An 18,444-nucleotide genomic window follows, 5' to 3' on the forward strand; every position below is an offset into this window, starting at 1 on the left:
AAGATATTTGAGGCGACTATTTTAACATTTTATTTTATAAAATAAAATGGCCAAATGTTCACTGATTGTTAATTTTTTTAGTGCGGTATAATTAATATGCTACTGGCTTACAAATCTAATGTAGTGCTGTTTCAAATCTAGGTTTATTGGACGTTCCTAGTTCCCAGGCCACTTACATTTAAAATAGAGCCCGTATAAATTCAGCTTAATTGTCATGTACAATTTAAATGGAAATGCATTGCAAGCACTTAGGTTTTAATGCACACTCGGCGTTAAACTCATGTCAGCGGTGCGTACAACCTAGATTTAGATTTTAAACCGAATACTACGAGGAATTTAGGTCGTATTTTCATTGATTACATAGAAATTGATGACTAGTTTAATCTTGACCGATTTTGGTGACCTCTTCCGCTTTAGTCGACTTCCTAGTGACAAATCATCACTTATCTATGACTTAAATTTAATAAATATCAATACTAATATGAATTAAACTACTTATAACTATAGGATTAATTTAAGTTATAGATAAGTTATATATTTACTGCTGTTTGTGCTGTGTAAAATTGCCAGTAACACCACGTAAAAAGTGTTTATTGTTTGTTTTTATAACTTTCAATTATATGTAATAACTAGCTGTCGCCGGCGTTTCCGTCCGCGCGAAATAAAATAAAAAAACGTAATAAGTAGCTTATGTATTCTTCCAGACTATGTTTTACGTTGTGCAAAATTTCATCAAGATCCGTTGTGCTGTTCCGGAGATACTTTCAAACAAACATCCATCCATCTAAACATTCGCATTTATAATATTAGTAAGAAAGTAAGAATATAATTTCCAATTGTAATAATTTTAAAATCATTGTTAAAGAAATTCAATAAGGAATTATTTTATATTGAATGGAAATATTCTTTTGTTCCGAAATGTTTCTGCTCTACAAATATTCAGAGAGGCAGGTGATTTGTTCTGTTGAATTGTTTGCGATACAAAACGACTTGTTTCCTTATCAGCGGCCACGGAGATTGCCTTTCGAATACAGTAATATTAAATATAGTACCTTGTTTTTTCATTCCAATTTCTCTTTACTTGATTACGTATGCCTCCAAGTATCAAAACGGTACAAATGTCCTGTCGAAAATATTTTGTCAAAGTATCAAAACGTGATAATATTATAGACATCTATAGAAAAATGTTTATATCTTTAGGAATCTTGGAGGAAAGGAGTATTTCAGAACAATAATTTGCTTCGTATTACAGTTTACAAATATTAGAAGACTTTTACAAATATATTCAATGCTTGCGATGATCACTTCTAATGAACAGTAAAAAAAAATTGAATTCATCACCAGCTCACTTACGTCCTCACAGAGGGGCTCGAAGTCTACCCTAAGTTAGGGATGACTAGGCCATAATCAACCACGCTGAACAAGTGCGGGTTTCTTAACTTCACACATATACTTGAATATCTTCGCAGATATGTGCAGGTTTCATCAGATTTCATCTTTAAAATTTTGAATTAACTGCCCAAAAAAAAATTGGGACTTTACTACAATTAATTTCTATTGAATTATCCAAAAAGCTGGTTTTAAACATATAATACATAGAATTGTATTAATTCATCTGTTTATTTTATAAATATTTGCTCGCAATGAAACCAGCAATCAGCGGCGGGGCGGTATAATAGAGTACATGTACTAACGCAATAAGCCGGCACATCATAATATCTGCTAATTGCACTGACCGAGTTCCCCCAGCCGCGCCGGGTAAAATGCAGCTCAAAGGGACAATGTTTATTATATTGTGAGGTTACTCTTACGATTATTTTAAAATTAAAAAGCGTTAAAATGATTAATATTGCTGTTTTTCCTATCTCGCAATATAGTTCGGAAGGAAAGGTCTCATTATGTTCTAGAATTTTTCTTGGCACGATTTTTTTTATATCATGGTGGCAAATGAGCAAACGGTCACTTGAATTCCCTAAAATAGCGAAGTGACCTTTGCCCATAGACATCCGCAATTGCAGATGCGGAATACTCGCAAAAATTTTCTTATTAAAATAATACGCGTAAGTTAGAAACAATAAGAATCCCGCAGAAGAACCTCGTCTTGGTAACAGTTTTTACTCTACTACTAGAGATTTGGAAGGCGCCCTATTTTTTCCATGAGGTTAACAGGCTTATGTGAGGCTGTGTAATTCGGGTGGCGATTTCTATACTAATGTGAAATATTTTATCAGTGCAAATACGCCTGTAAAACAAATAAATCCTTCGACAGCTGGTTGTGCATGATAAAAAATATTTTACATCCTAAAAAAGTACGATGTTTAAATAAAAAAGTTTAATTTTCCACTGCCGACTCGATTCAGTAGTAAAATTGAAAATTCAATAATAAAATTTAATCACGTGCCAAATGTTTTGTGGTAAAAATTCATTTTAAAGTATTGATTTGAATTTCGGCCAAGTTTGATGCTTTTTGGTAGAATATAGACTTCCCGCGCTTTTTCCACAGACTAAATAATGGTATTGCTTTTAAAAATGGCAGCGTTCCATTTAAAACATTTTATGGCTGCGTTCTTGAACCAAAATTGTTACTTTTTTTAAGTTACTCTATTTTCATTTTATATATTTTCACTCGTCTAATATTTTTTTTACCGTTAAATGGTACAACACTACTGGCCGCAACTAGTGGTGTATTACAATCCTATTTTATTTTTAATTAAACCGTAAAAGTTTTATCGATAAATGTAAATGCAGGTGGTCGGTTCACTGCGGTTTATCTTCACGGTGTAACGTTATAGCTTAGCTTGTAGCCTTATCTAGACCTGGTTTAGTTTCACATACCTGGATGTTAGATTATACCTAGATAGTTATGTTCGAGAAGGAGAAGCACTTACACACTAATAAAATCATTGGTTATTTAATTAATTTAATAAAACTTTAAGGAAGGTTATTATTATTTAAGTTTCTTCATTACTTTCTTAAATATATACTTTTCTATTCACTATAAAATAAATTATACGTAAGTTAGTAAGAATAGATAAAGAACCCAATCATGCCAAGTAAGCCTGAGATATGATAGTAATCAGTAGGTCCTCGCTTGTTTTACCGTGGATATCTTCTGCTCATACACTCCTAAACTGATAGTCAACCAAACTGATACCTCAATATTTTGGATTATTCGGCAAAAGAAAGTATAATTAATTAGTTTCTTCAGTACAGACATTAAACTCGAGAGAGGTATTACCAAAATTAATTCATCTATGTTTCTAAACTTGCCACATATTAATGTGTGTACTTAGTACAACTCATTTCTTAGAAGTGTTGTCCGAAATGTTGAGATTTTAACTTAATTTCATGCAATATATCTTCGCTAGGTAATATCTCTGAAATAAACTGATTTATATTAAAGCTACAGAATGATAAAAGATAAGTTGTACCGAACAATACATTTTAAGCCAACTTGTACCAATATTTCACAGTAAGCTACACCAGTCCGTATGCAATGAAGAAGCTGTAAGATAACGCTGTTTGTTAGATTAAGACTAGGTATTAGCTTTAGGATAATTCTAGATCAGTAAGTGCAAGTTCCGTGTCGTACCTTGTATTCAAGTTAAATTAAACTTTGAATGAATTTTACTGAAGTATTCAAGGACAAGTATAAAATCGTATAAAAGCTACATTACAGTATAATCTTAAAAAAATGTTAATTTACCCTTTTACGGTCTAACTATAATCTTACTTCTTACTAATATTATAAATGAGAAATGGATGGATGGATGGATGGATGGATGGAAGTTTGTTTGAAGGTATCGCCAAAACGGCTCAACAGATCTCGATGAAATTTGGCACAAATGTAGAACATAGTGTGTAATAAAACATAGGCTACTTATTCCTTTTTTTTTTAATCTGCGCGGACTGAGTCGCAGGTGACAGATAGTTTTTAATAAATTAAATGTCTACAATTTACTGCAAAATTTGATGCAATTTGTCTCCCACGCACTTCATTTAATTATGAATCATATTCGTGTTATTGGAATTGTATGTATGTATGTATGTAGTTGTGTTGTGTGATTTAATGATAATTGCCGGGCGTGCGGTTTGTCCGTGTTTGTGGAGTGGAAACGGGCCGGATGCGAGATTTACTGACGCACGCGACGACATATCGGTTTGCACTCGGTTTTGTAATATCTGCCTAGTGCCAGCACTAATTAATTGCTTGTACTATTTTATTGTCGGCCGTTCATTTTATAATTGTATATTGTATACTATATATAAATTCAATAATAAATCAAATGATGGCCATGATTACGTATTACCAAAACGACTTTATCACAGTTAAATTACGGTTAAATGTATATTATTCTGTTCGTCCTTTACTCTGTTTATTAAAGATAGGTAAAGTAAAAGAAATAATCAGCTAACTTGTAAATATGTCTATATGGGTAGTAGTCAGGTTGCTCGCTTGCCACCTTTTTAATTAAAAATATATACAACTAATAGCGTAAAAGAAGTATTTTTTAATATTTTTGTAAAACAATCCTTTTAGTAATAGCAAGTAAAATAGCAGTCGCAGTATTGTTTTTTGTAATGTAAGTGTAGTACGGCACTAAAACGTTTTCGAGTACTGGCAGCGACCAGAGCATTAAATCGGGGGTAGGCCATTAACTGTTTTGTGGCCCGATTGGGAGGAAATAATTTGCGCTTACATTTTATATAGTTGTGTTGCCCTTGTGGATTCAATTGTGGTAAGAAACGTCTACTTTATGACTCTATACTTCTTTTTCTGTTCTTTATTAGATTGATTTAAACAACATTACATTGAAGAAATAGAGAAAATTAAGGGTCCAAATATTTATCGTCAATGAGAAAGCAGATTGGAGAATTGCATATACTTTTTTAGTTAACAAACCTTGTAACATATAACTTATAGACTAGTATACTAAAATAATTACTTTAAATCTAATGTAAAATGTATTAGTCATCTTGTAAAACTGTAAAAAGGCTAAAGATAATTGATTTTTATTTCATAAATAATTGAAGTCTAAAGACGATAACTGCGTAAATCTACATAATTCAGGTTGCAACAAGTCAAAGGAGGGTTGCCAACCCAAAATCAATGGCTGCCGAGCAACGGAGTGCCAACAATGACGTCACGGATAGCCACCGCCGACTCGGGGCCGGCAGTCCTCAATAACACCCTCATGACCAACAAACTTATAATTTATTAATGTAACTTATTCCTATCGATTAACTGATTAAAAACTTTGAATACACAATTACAAATTTATTTTAAAAGTTAAAATATAAATTTATTAATTATACCAATTAATTTAAACCATTAAAATGCCAACATTCCGCTCCAGAACGAATTTAAATCACAAACCGTTAAAGTAATTTTTATAATCCTACCATCTGGAAATGAGTTTATCTCCTTTAAATAGATCCTATAATTGTTGATTAATCGTTTCACAGCATTAGTTAGAATATTCTAATTGTATTATTTAGCGATGTTCTTTGAAAATAATTTTCATTATAATTACGAAGTCAGTTGTATCTAAATTTAAAGCTATCTTTCAAATAATAGCAATAAAAATACAATGAAATTGTATTCACTAGTGATTTTATTGGAACGAAGTTCCTTATCGCGCGTTGTGAAAGGGGGATAGACGGAAAAAATTCTTACGAAAAGTTGTCACGACACTTTTTGCTATAGTAAGTATGTTAACGACGAATGAGCGCTACTTCACCATGGCAACGACGTGACAATATATAACGAAAATTCATAGAAATAAAATGTACTTCTTGTGAAGACTTAAGTTTTTTATTCATAGAATAAACATTGGTTTCTTCACTAATTAATTGAAAGGAACTTCGTTCCATCCGGGTGTCCCTTGACACCTCTCAAGTTTTTTTTAAAAATTTTTGTGGCTAAAATTAATACGACGTTACGATTCGGTGTGCAAGACGGTCGTAAACAATAACATCGTGCATCCACTTTAATGACTCGAGGAACAATAGTTTTTGTTGCTGAGTAATTGCTACTATTCGACGATATCCCTGCCGTCGAAGATTTACAGCTGACAAAACTGTAATCTTTATTTGAGTTAATAGCTGTCTGTAAAAAAAAACTTACCTATCTGTTTTCTATACTATGTTCTACATCTATGCCAAACATCGAGATCCATTGAGTCATTCTACAGATACCTTCTAAGAAACATCCATCCATTGATCTGAACATACGCATTTTTAATATTCGTAAGATTACCCTTGTTAGTTAGTAAACATATTAAACTAAAAGATGATTGTTAAAAAATAAATAAATGAAAACTAATAAGTAACTATAAACTAGGAAATCATCTCTTCATAGTAAAATAGATACAAGACTCGAGTCTCTTCTATTTGAGGGTGACTAGAACTAAATCAAACACGCTAGCTCAGTGTGGGTTGGTTCACCACATGTATTTAATTCGTTTGTAGTTTGTATCGTAATGTTAGAAGGAAGTTGTAATTTCTCGATTGCAAATAGATATATAACATTAATATTTGTGAATAATGCAGTTCGTTATTCATCTTAAGTTTGCAGCTTTTCCCGCTGTTGCCTTTTTCTGTGAGTTTCCGCTCAGTTCCCATGTCTGCAATGTTTCATTTCTGGAGAGCGTTTCCGTGTTATGGCCCCGCTTGTAATAAAAATCATGACATCCGTACAATGAAATCCTTCCTTTTAGTGGAAGGACACTGACAAGGAAATTAAAAGGGATTTACTAAAAATTTCATTGAAACTTTATTTCATTATGCCTCATTTCACCACATTTTCCTTTTGCTCATTTTGGTATGGATGACAAGAATGGTCAAATTCACAAGGTCTATTGACGTTTACAAATTTTGACTCAAATTTCAACTTTTTAAAAGACAATTTTTACTTAACGTCTTTTAATTAGAAATGTAGAGAAACTAGCCACTAAACTAACCTAACCCCCTACATAATTTACCATATGACCTGACCTAGTTACGAACTGATGGTTTTAAATAACTGTGGTAATGAATTAGTCACTGTAAGCTGTAATAAATTGTACGAAACAAAGTTCATTACATTATTACCTTCATAAATTTTTAGAGTTCTTTGTGGAAAATATGTAAAAGTTGTCGAGCAAATTTCGTGTATCATTTTTGCGAATGACACTGCACACAATTCAAAAATGTGTGCAGTTATTCAATTCGTATTGGGCCAGCGTTGTTGTCTAAGGCATAATTAGTAAGTACCCAGTACTCAGGGTAGGCTCGAATCAGTCGGTTAAGACGTGTAATGAAGACAAATTAACCTGAAACACTTAGGAATAATATTAGAGTACAATCTTTGACTTTAATTTTACGGAACCCTTGGTTTTTTTAATTTTTTTCTTACTTAAACATGTTGTGACCCGGAAAGTAGTACATTTATAATTACTTCCACCGAAAATATATGAACCACAATGCCGGAACGCACGGCGCTGTGAGCCATCCGTTACTCGGCCGGGTTCGATTCCATGGACAAAGACCGGCTATTTTTATACGTTGGGCGGATGCGCTCGCGCATGTACCATGTAGTGGTAGCAAAACAATTAGGATAATACAAACGTATTTCTGTTCTTTTTCTATCTTAATTCATTAAGTAGGTTTAAATTAAAAAAAAAACAAAATTTTATTCGTAGTAATTGTTGATATAAAATTAAATTTTGGTGATAAGTATTTTTTTATGTTTAAAAAATAAGCAATATTAGAATTTCATTAACCATTGACTGTGCTTATACTCTTTCTTTACATCACTGTATATTTTATACTTGTCTCTCTAAAAAGAAATTCCATATTATCCTGGATGTATTTGCTAACCGTACGTTTTCACATGTGCGTGTGAACGGGAGCAACGCAGACGTACAAATAAACAGACAAAACGGACCCTAATATAAATACAACAAGTGCAAGCAGCCGCCTTTCGTTTGTATGTTATACATACAGTCATACATACATATCTTTATCAAATTCCTTTGTACGTAGTCTGTCCTTCGAATTAAATTGTATTTTTCTGTTGCGTTTGATGAGGTATTTTTAGTAATACATTCAGACATTTTATCAAGTGACTAACGCTTTTTTATAACCTTGGTGAAACAGACGTGATTTGCAATTGTTTAAATAGTGTTTTAATTTTATTAATTTCACATATAAATAAAAGAAAAGATAAGAGAATTAAAATGTTAAATGAAGGAGTCGAATTGATGATTTAAATTTATTGAGATACTACCTGTCGCCCGCGACTCTGTCCGCGCGGTCTTTAAAATAAAAACTTAATAACTATGTGTTCTTTCAGACTATTTTCTACATCTGTGCCAAATTTCATCAAGATCCGTTGAGCCGTTCCGGAGATAACTTCTAACAAACATCCATCCATCTAAACATTCGCATTTATAATATTAGTAAAAGATTTGTGTGTATGGCACCTTGAATTCCAACCGCTAAAACACCACATTAAAATATCTTGCCATTCTTTTCTAACGTCTTTGAAAAGAGAGATAGTAACATGTCTTATAGGACATTAATATTTACTCTTAATGAACCCACGACACCAAAATATAACGTAGAATATGGTAACATTGGATACTTTTTAACACTAAATCATGACCTTCCTAACTTTAGTATATTACACGTTTATTAATAATTTTCTACATTTGTTTTAAACGAGTCACCTGACAGTAATTCTTACAATTTCTCTGCATGTGTTTAATTAAAGACAACGCCTTGTTCATTAATATCTGATTAAATTTTAAATTAATTCCAAAAGACGTACATCACGTAGTTGAAATTGTATCCAACGAAGACAGTTTCGATGAATCTTAGCAAAAGTTCGAAGGAAATTTTCTCCCGAGTAATGGGAGACAGCTTATAAAATTGATTACTCGGATGGTTTCTTTACAGAAGTTAATATTAAATTTGTGTAGATGAATTAAGATATTATTGCAATTATAAATTGTTACTTGTTAACAGCGATACTTAATTGAAAGTAAATACACATTCGTACTAAAAAAAAGTAAAAAATAAAGCTAGAACTTTACAGTCTGTATTGGCAGAAATAATCAGGAATTATTTTGCATAGTATTTAAACCAGATAGATAGATAATTCGGTACACTTTGACTTTTTAATTTAAGAAATACCGCACATGTTAAGTTGAATAAACATTGTTGCGGCAACACTGGCTCCAGGGTTGCGTGGCCAGTGCGTCGTACCAACCTTTTTTACTTTTTTTTCTGTCATTGTTAATTTTTATTTATTTAGAGAACTTAGAGAACTTTTATTTTTCCCTATATTAAAGCTATCGAAGAAGATTCATCGCGAATCAAACGATTCAATTTTATAAATACTAGTTTAAAAAAATTTAAACACATAATCTAATCTAATTGCTTGAATAAACTATAGCGTCTACATCAGTAAAATACCTGACTAACGTATTTAACTTAACAGTATCGAGATAAACTGTTCAATTATATCCCTTTGTGTAATTTGATACGATAGTGTAACTGGTTATTTCCGCTTTAAATCGGATGGAGGGATAGACACGTGACTGATATCGAACGTTACAATTACGTGACGTATCCCTACTATTTAGGGAACAACTGTCGTAATTACTAAATAGCTAGAATTCTAACAGGAAAGTGCACCAACAATAATCAAACCGTGTTGTCATCTGTTTCTGTCTTGTTGGAAAATAAAAAACAGTACGTTTTTGTAAAGAAGAGAGGAGACTAGCCATGAGATGGGAAGTAGACATCAAACAGATGACGAAAGGATAGAGAAGGATAGATAATCATTTATCAAACGTACACCTCTAGAAATCAGGGACGGATTATTAATGTTAATCATTAAAAAACTATTCATTTAAATTCACTGATAAAACACAAATCTTTGTATTAAACTTTACGTTCTATTTTTAAATCTCTAACAAAGATCTTACAATTTGCAATTAAAGAAAATACTAAATCACGGGTTTAAGAATTCTAAACTAAAACCCATTTCCTTCACATTTCAACATTAACAGCTTTACGATGGAACTATCGATTGGATTCCGAGGCTACATACGGCGAGATGGGTCAAGTTTCTCTCAAAACAATGTTACAGAGAAATGCTTTCGAAAGAACGAGCTCGCAATAAAATTCACCAAACTCCTTTTATTCCGACTTCTTCAAGTGCAAGTACTGTGGGATATTAGTATTTTTTTACACTTATTATTGTTAAATTTAACAACTAGACCCGTTAAGTAAAATGTACTAAATGTAACATTACTAGTATGTAATAAAAAAGCAAAAAAAAGAACACCATAAAAAAAAAGAAAAAGTAAGTCAGACCCTGTAAAGAATACGAATCGAGTTTGACACTTCAAAACCGATCAAGCTGTTTACACACGTACCAATTTCATGTGTTCTTAACAATTTTATCTCGTTAAATTTTTAGTCTGTTCCAATTTTAAAATTGAAACGTTATATTTTATAATTAAAAAAAGTTCTCGGAATTATCTGTAACATGAATCACATTTACTCCACAGAGTATGATAATTAATGACAACTTTCTTGTAATTACGTCTGTTGCCAATTAGTAATCATTAGGTCATGTTGTAATCGATTTTTGATGAGATGGATACTAAGAAGGGCGACATTAAGTGTGTCAATCGTATAATTATGACATATGGTCATTATTAGTACTACGTAGTTGAGATATAACGATACTATTGTACATTATATACTTCCAAATACTATAGATTTTTAGGTTTCAAACTGGCTTGTAAAAATTTTTTTTTTCGAATTATTGTTAAGATATTTTCAAAATTAGAAGTTTCTATATTTAAATGCTTGATTAGCGTCAATCCTTTAATCTAATAATATATGTATTTGCTTACACAATTTTAAGAAAAACAAAATAATTTAAACTTTATTTATAATATGGAAAATAAAAATTTTTGTTATCTGTGGTAGATATTCAACAGAATGATTTACTTTCGACATTAAACATAAAATACCACTGTCTTAATATTACATGCGATTCTTTAAATTTATTCCAGACTACAATTTATGTTCGTGCTTAACTTTCATGCACGGCAACCAGATAAAATGATCTCATCATTAAACATTTTACTAATAAATACTCTTGTCAGGAATCTTTTTAAGAGCTCAATTTTAACTGGCTATCTCAAATTACGTAATCCTTTGAATGATCCAAAGAACACCTTGCCTCTATAAAGATAATAAGAAGAAAACCTCACATAGTTTCGTTTTTTGTTACAGAGCGAGCGAGACAGCTGCCACGAAGCTAAGAGCGTAAGCGGGACAACATCTATAGTGTCCAGTTCGAAAACCGGTTACAAGAAAGGATATAAGTTTTTTGTTGGAGGGAAAAAAGTGATTTTTGAACGCATCATCTAGTTATGCACGAGTTCGAAATTCGATTTCTGTGAGTGTGTGTGTCTTACCGGTCGTGCGTTCAGTGTTCAGAGTTTAAAAGTGGAATTATGAAGATGGCCGCGCTTCCCGCCTTTTTCGGTCTGCTTATGGTCGCTGTTGTCACAGGTAAGATTTTTTTTATAAACCTGACATTTCTTTTTAGTTTAACGTTTTTTTTTTTATATATTATTTCTAATAATACTGTTTATTAAATTAATATTTTGTTGAATATTACGTTGTATTTGACTCAATCCTCAAAGTAAAAGGGACTGAAACTTTAATATGGGTCATAACTTAAAACCTCTGGATTGAATAAGCAAAACTTGATAACGAACTTTACGCATGGATTGTCCGAATATATTTCATTGTAATTAATTAGTGGGCTACCTTGATCCTTCATTACAAAATATATATTCATATAATGTATGTCACATTAATCCTGTGGAAAGGATATTTACTTGATATAATATTTGGAAGGACTAATAAATTAGTTCTTTCTTCATGTACATTGAGTTCGTCGACTATATCTTCGATAGTAAATTTCTTTTGTTGTCTTGTATCAAGTTCATATATGTTAACTATCGGAAAACAATTTATATATATATTAATCATAAACGTCGAGGGTCACGGTTGGACCGTTATGAAGTTTTCAAGAATTTCCAATATTAATGCTTTTGCCTTACATAATTAAGTCTGGGATATAACCTCTAAACTTTGAAAGTTTCAACTTTAGCGGTAACAATGCCTTAAAGTTTAGTATTCATTCTATAGTTTAGATTTTGCATAGTTTTAAAATGACCTCTTGGGTCTTATTTTATTTAGTAACAATAAAGATACTTTTGCATTTTCATTTGTCTATTTTTTTAATTTAAAATAAGTTATTTTAATTACCTTCTGTACTTCTCATTATTACTATATTTTTTGGTCGACGCAGTCAATTGTTTTAAAAGATTCAATTTCGAATCTATGAATGAATAAATAAAAAAAACCCTGTAATACATGCCAGTATAGTGCAGTTATTAACAGTTGGTAAGAGGCTGATATTGTATAATATACTAAGCTGAGTTATACCTTCCATGTTTATATAATTAATCAGGTGGATGCAATGAAGTCAACTGAAAACCAGCACAGTGAATGTTAGACAGTCCCTGTATACGCTGAGCTGGTACCTTTTGCCACACTTTTCTTTCTTATAATTGTTATTGTAAATCAGTGCTGTGTGTTTTTTTTATCTTTTATCTGAGTGGTAATAAATGAGTTTCTTTCAATACGAAACTTTGAACGAATTAAACTCTATTAAGACTATTTAGTTAAACGCGTGTTTAACCAGTGATCGATATTATGGACGTCAAAGTAATTAGAAAAGAGTATGTTTTATAATTAAATTTATATCATCAAAAATGCCTCTGGTATAAGTACATTGTTATTTATTGACCGAGATTCAGAAACCTACGCAAAATTATATTTTAATTAATGATTTCTAATAATATCTAATATCAAGGGTCGAAAAAAGGGTTGACATAATATGTTCATGCTATAAGGTAATTGAAACTCTAAGTTTTTTTACGGTTAGACCCTTAAAATTTTTTATCCCTCCGTTTAACGTACACGAGATTTCGAAAAAATTCAACGCGCCAACAACTCACTCGTCGTGTGTTTACATTTACAACGCAACATCGCTTTTGTAAATAATTACAATGAGCTGCTACAAACGATACAGGTCTCTTTGTTTCCGGCTGATACGAGATACCTCTGTGTTACTGGAACTCATATAGATCTATCAGTAACTACGACCGATATGGTATGTGATTTTCGATACAGACTAAATAAGTGTTTACGGTACCTTAAATTAGCGGATAACAATTGTGGCAATTAATTTGTCACAGATTATGTATTAACGTTTGGCTGAATTCTGGCACATATTCTCGCTTCTTTGTGTCCATGCTGTCATTTATTATTTTTAAGAAAACAATACCTTTGTTAGTTTATAATTAGATTTAGAAGCATAAAATCTTATTTTCGTTTGTATCTTACTTCTTACTTATGTTATACAAGTAAATGCGAATGTTAGGATTGATGTTTGAAATTTGGATTGAAATTTTGCATAGATGTAAAACATGGTCTGGAAAAAAAATAGGCTACAATTTTTTTTAATTCCGCGCGAATACAGCTAGTTGTGTTATAATTTGACAATTTTATGGAACTGCAAATAAGAATCTCTAGATATGTAACATTTAAAATTAAACATCGCATACCTCAAAAAGAATTTGAAATCATTCCTTATATGCTTTATATTTTTCTATTGTTACACTCACCTAACACCTAGTTTGGGAAGCATAACTCAACACTTCCATAGACAAGAGGTATGTTGTAAACATTATTTTTTGTGTAAACTTATCGCTTCGAGCGCCATCTGCGTCGTTTCGGCCATGACAGTGGGGCAGGTCGGTAACAGAAATAAACTAACGTCCATTGCCCGCGGAAGATATGAACAAGGTGCACGGAATTACCGTCCCAAAATACAACAAATAGTATAAACTTTGGTGTAAACTTGCAGCCGCATTTATCTGGATTATTGGAGAAATTATAAATTATTCGGTTGGAATTTGAATATATCAAATTTTGTACGTTGAATTTAATAATTAATGGAATTTTTGTAATATTACGTCATGGTAAAATAGTGATTCGAAAAATTATTACGTAAAGTAAAATTGCATAATTATAGAGTTAATTAGTGGCCGTTAATGAAATGAGTATTTATACAATTTACTGCGAATTTCGAAACCATTCATTTCAGAACCATTTTTAATAACAGATAGGTAAGGATAGTAAGTATTTTAAGTTTTAGCGTGTCAATTTATCTCTAAAACTATTTTTCTTGAAGAGTTATTAAAAAATCTTACTAATATTATAACTGCAAAGGTTTAGAAAAATGAATGGATGGATGTTTGTTTGAAGTTATCTCCAGAACGGCTCAACGGATCTTGATGAAATTTTGGCACAGATGTAGAATATAGTCTGGAAGAACACATAGGTTACTTATTAAGTTTTTTTTTTAATTCCGCGCGGTCAGAGTCTCGGGCGACAGCTAGTATTTAATATTAAAGATGCTACTTGAAGTATTTGAAAATATCCTTCTCTCTGACACTAATTTAGGTGTGCCATTTGAGTTTAAATGCTAAGACTCAACGCAATCTGTACCGTACTTAGTACATAACAGGATAATTGTGGGTGCACGAACTCTAGGAATAGTATTACGTAATTGCTAATGTTATTTTGCTTCTACCTGCAATGTATTCCGTAAAGTGCAATTTTAGTTGAAGACATAGTATATTATTTGATTTTTACTGCACCGATAATCATTCGTCGTTTAAATCAAATGTACCCTGTAAAAGGGTTAACAGGAAAAGGCGAAGTTTATTACTATATCTTATCCAAATAAACGGGATATAAAAATAAAACTTAAGATTTGATAAACTTTACAATAAATGAAAATTCCTCGCATTACATAGTTGATTTACGTATTTTGAATGGTTTGATAATATTGTCTACTAATAATGCTTTCGCTACCATAAATATATTCTAGTCTATTGTTACTTTTAATTTAAGTGCATTTTATTTCTTCTGTTTGAATACTCACCGTTATTGCAAACGGTTCATAGAAACAGTTTAGGTTTGAGTCACAGGTGATTCAACAACGGTAGTACTTATGTAACGGTCTCTGACTCACTTGTCAATGATCGTAGCGTTCCAAAGGTTAGGTAAATTAACCCTGCGACACCGATGTGTCATTTTTATAAATACAAAATTCAAATTATATGGACAGTTGGTTCCATGTCAGGTGGGACTTGCGCAGGTGGAAAGTAGGGACAGTTTCAATAGTCCTGTCGATACTTTTTGTGTTCTGCACAACTTTTCGTTCCAAATACCGAGTCGCCATAAAGTTTTAATAGCACTATACATGTTTAGTATGTTCTCTAATAATACCGTAGTTATTAATGATTGACATTGAGCATTGGAGATCTGTCCACAATTTTAAGATAAGTAAACACGACTGATACCATTTCAGCGCCTTCTTCGTTTCATTCAATGATCATATTACGTCATATTCACACCTTGTTTAAATAAAATTGCGAACACTATAATGCAACAGTGCGCCAATTCCGTTAAACTGCATAACATCGTGTCGCAAGGAGGTTTACGCAATAACTCAAACAATGAGTTTGTACACGTGAGTTTACTGATGTTTTAAGTGAGTCATAGAAGGTATCGCGATTAGGCTGTGGCATTGGTCATCTGAATACATTTTTTAGCCTGTGGTCATTTGCACTAACTTTACACAAGGTTTTTTGTTACCAATGTTGGGTTGAAATGAGCAAATATTTAATAAAAATAATATAAAAAATAATATTTAACTCTAAAGTTTTACAAAACAAAGTATATTGTTCTATATGTTATTTTTACTTTAATTTTACTTGTAGCTTTAGGAAGTAAGTGAACTGGAAATGTTAAAAATAAAAAATGAAGTAAATTATAAGTTGGAAGCAATTTTCTAAAAGTCCAAGCAAAAGAAATTTCTTCAGTTATTTTTTTTTTTTTGTTAACAAAAACTTTATAGTGTTATATTGCCTACGTTCTATTCATTATAGAACTCTTTCTTTCTTTATTCTGCAATTATAATATAATAAACTAATATAAAAAGGCTAAAATACTCAAAAATATTTGTCCTGTGTCAGCACCGACTAGTTTCGAGCCCATCTGGGGCCCTTCATCATTCATTTTCATATTATTTATGATAATGTCTCACGAAAATTTGAATACTTTAACTGTAATATAATTTAAAATGTTTTTTTTATCAAATTTTCCTGTCTTCTTTCTGCAATCTACCGATATCCTTATTTGGCAAAATTAGATTTACATATTTAATATGGACACATAAATCTTTAACGATGTTTAAGATAGAATTTTTTGTTAAGGACGCCAAGTCAGCTTTAGGCGTAAAATTGCGGAAAAATCTATGCGAAATTCAGGGACCGCATACTTATTGGATTTTTCAAATGGCTAGGCCGGATGGTATTGAGGGATTCGCAGTTATAGATAGACGGACAAAAAGTTTCACGTACGTGTGTTAAAAAGATTTTCTTGGATTTGTTATGTGGATTATTGTGAATTGAATTTTTTCTTTGAGTTTGTTTACAAATATAAAATTAATAACCTCAAAGACTAAGTATCATGTGCCGTTGTTTATCTATTTATTGTCAACAGTAAACGAATCCTTCAAGATTTCTGCTACTTAATTTATAATAAGGTGGACTTTAAGGATTCTGAGTACGGTTAAATACTATTATAATTGTATGTAAATAAAACTGCAGTAGTTAAACAGCACTTAATGTCTGCCTCTTCCCGTTCGGATAGTTTTTTCACTGCTTCGTGAATTATTCATTCACTCGAATCGAAAGCTTTTCATTGTTTTAAGAGAATATTACCTCCAGGCAGCTATTAAAGCGAGATCACTCAGACAGACAAACAAAGAACCCACTATATTATAATGTGGATCTCGCTTTGGCTAATTTATTATGTTTCCATTTTATTTCATCCAAATTGAAAATAACTGTTTCATTGTTTTATTTTCTATTTTTATTTGCCGGTATTTATTCTTTATTTAAAATGGAGGTTTTATTAATTAACTATTATATAAATTTATTTTATACGAAACAAGCAGTTGCCCGCGACTTAGTTTGCTTATCCTTTGACTTACGGGCGTATACTATATTAATACATACGTATTTAATTTTTTTTTTATCCAAAAATTCGCAATTTCTGTCCACTATTCTACATTACAAGCGTGTATTTTCGTTTAACGTCTAGAACTTTCTAAATTTTTGTAACATGCCAGTGTTAAAATGAAAAATGCGAAGCCCAAGTGTATAGTTTACTAACTTGACTTTTTCTCGCAAACTCAACAAATGTTAACAGCGGCACTAAACTTACTAAAATTCACGCTTCTTTTATAGCCGAGATAAGTTTTATTTTCATAAACGATAATGCTCTAAACAGTAGGTGCATTATTGCATACAATATCAAAAATAATGAGTGGCAACCGTTCTCTAATCCATTTTTTAAAATCAAGAGGGTCTTGTATTATGTGAAACAAAAGACTGTCCACAAATGTTATTTTTGAAACAATCGCCTTCGTTTGATGGTGAGTTTCCATCGTCGTAGTAATTGTTTGAGAATATCTCCATCCCTCTCATTCTCTTATCTAAAAACAGTGATAGCAATAGTGTTCTTACACATGTGCTATTCGAAATTCACGGTAATGCTATACTGCTAACAAATAAAATGTATGAAACTACTTTAGTGAAAACAACACACGAATCGTTTTGGTTTGTTCAAAGTTTGACCATCCTCACCGTTTGTTCTCAACTATGAATACAATAATGTTGCTTTAATTCGATTATACTGTTTGTTCAGGAGTTCTGTTTTGTTTCATTTGAAGGTATCTCTAACAAATTAGATGCCTAACGAAACGTGAATTTGCGAATTCTATTTATTCAGGCGAATAAAATATTGTGCAATCAACTTGTTCAGTTTATTAAAAACCTATTTTTATTGCTGTCAGAAGAAATCCGTACATTAAATAAATATTTTAAATAGTATGTTGACAGAGATTTACTTCTCCATTCAACCTCAACATGTCCTGAACTACAACGGGAAAACCTTCGAGAAAATTCCTGAAGACGTTCTAAAGAAATGACAATGACATCTCTATTAAATGAGATTTCATAATAGAATGTCCTTTTTCCCTTCAAAATATCACATTCGATTCCACCACAAACCTTACGAGCGATAAGTTCTATCCAATTACGATAAATTGGGAGCAATCTCTCAAGCGAAACATCATGTACCGAATGTCGACCTGTAAAAATGTCCCCGATATTCGGTCCACGCAAAACATCGTCCGATGTTGCGTAAACAGAGTCGTGCGAG

The 18,444-nt window shown here is 31.7% G+C and overlaps 1 protein-coding gene across 3 annotated transcripts in view; it reads left to right on the forward strand.

Annotated features, from left to right (window-relative positions):
• The window catches only part of LOC106708348 (fasciclin-3), a 157,704-nt gene that overhangs the window by 34,552 nt on the left and 104,708 nt on the right, over positions 1 to 18,444 (forward strand). For all 3 annotated transcript variants that reach the window (XM_045682552.1, XM_014499838.2, XM_045682554.1), the window contains exon 2: positions 11,299 to 11,580. In XM_045682552.1, coding sequence (XP_045538508.1) covers positions 11,523 to 11,580 — 58 coding nt within the window. In that variant the 5' untranslated portion in view covers positions 11,299 to 11,522. The remainder of the gene's footprint in view (positions 1 to 11,298; positions 11,581 to 18,444) is intronic.

Source organism: Papilio machaon, chromosome 19, assembly GCF_912999745.1.
Source record: "Papilio machaon chromosome 19, ilPapMach1.1, whole genome shotgun sequence".
NCBI classification, from domain to species: Eukaryota; Metazoa; Arthropoda; class Insecta; order Lepidoptera; family Papilionidae; genus Papilio; species Papilio machaon.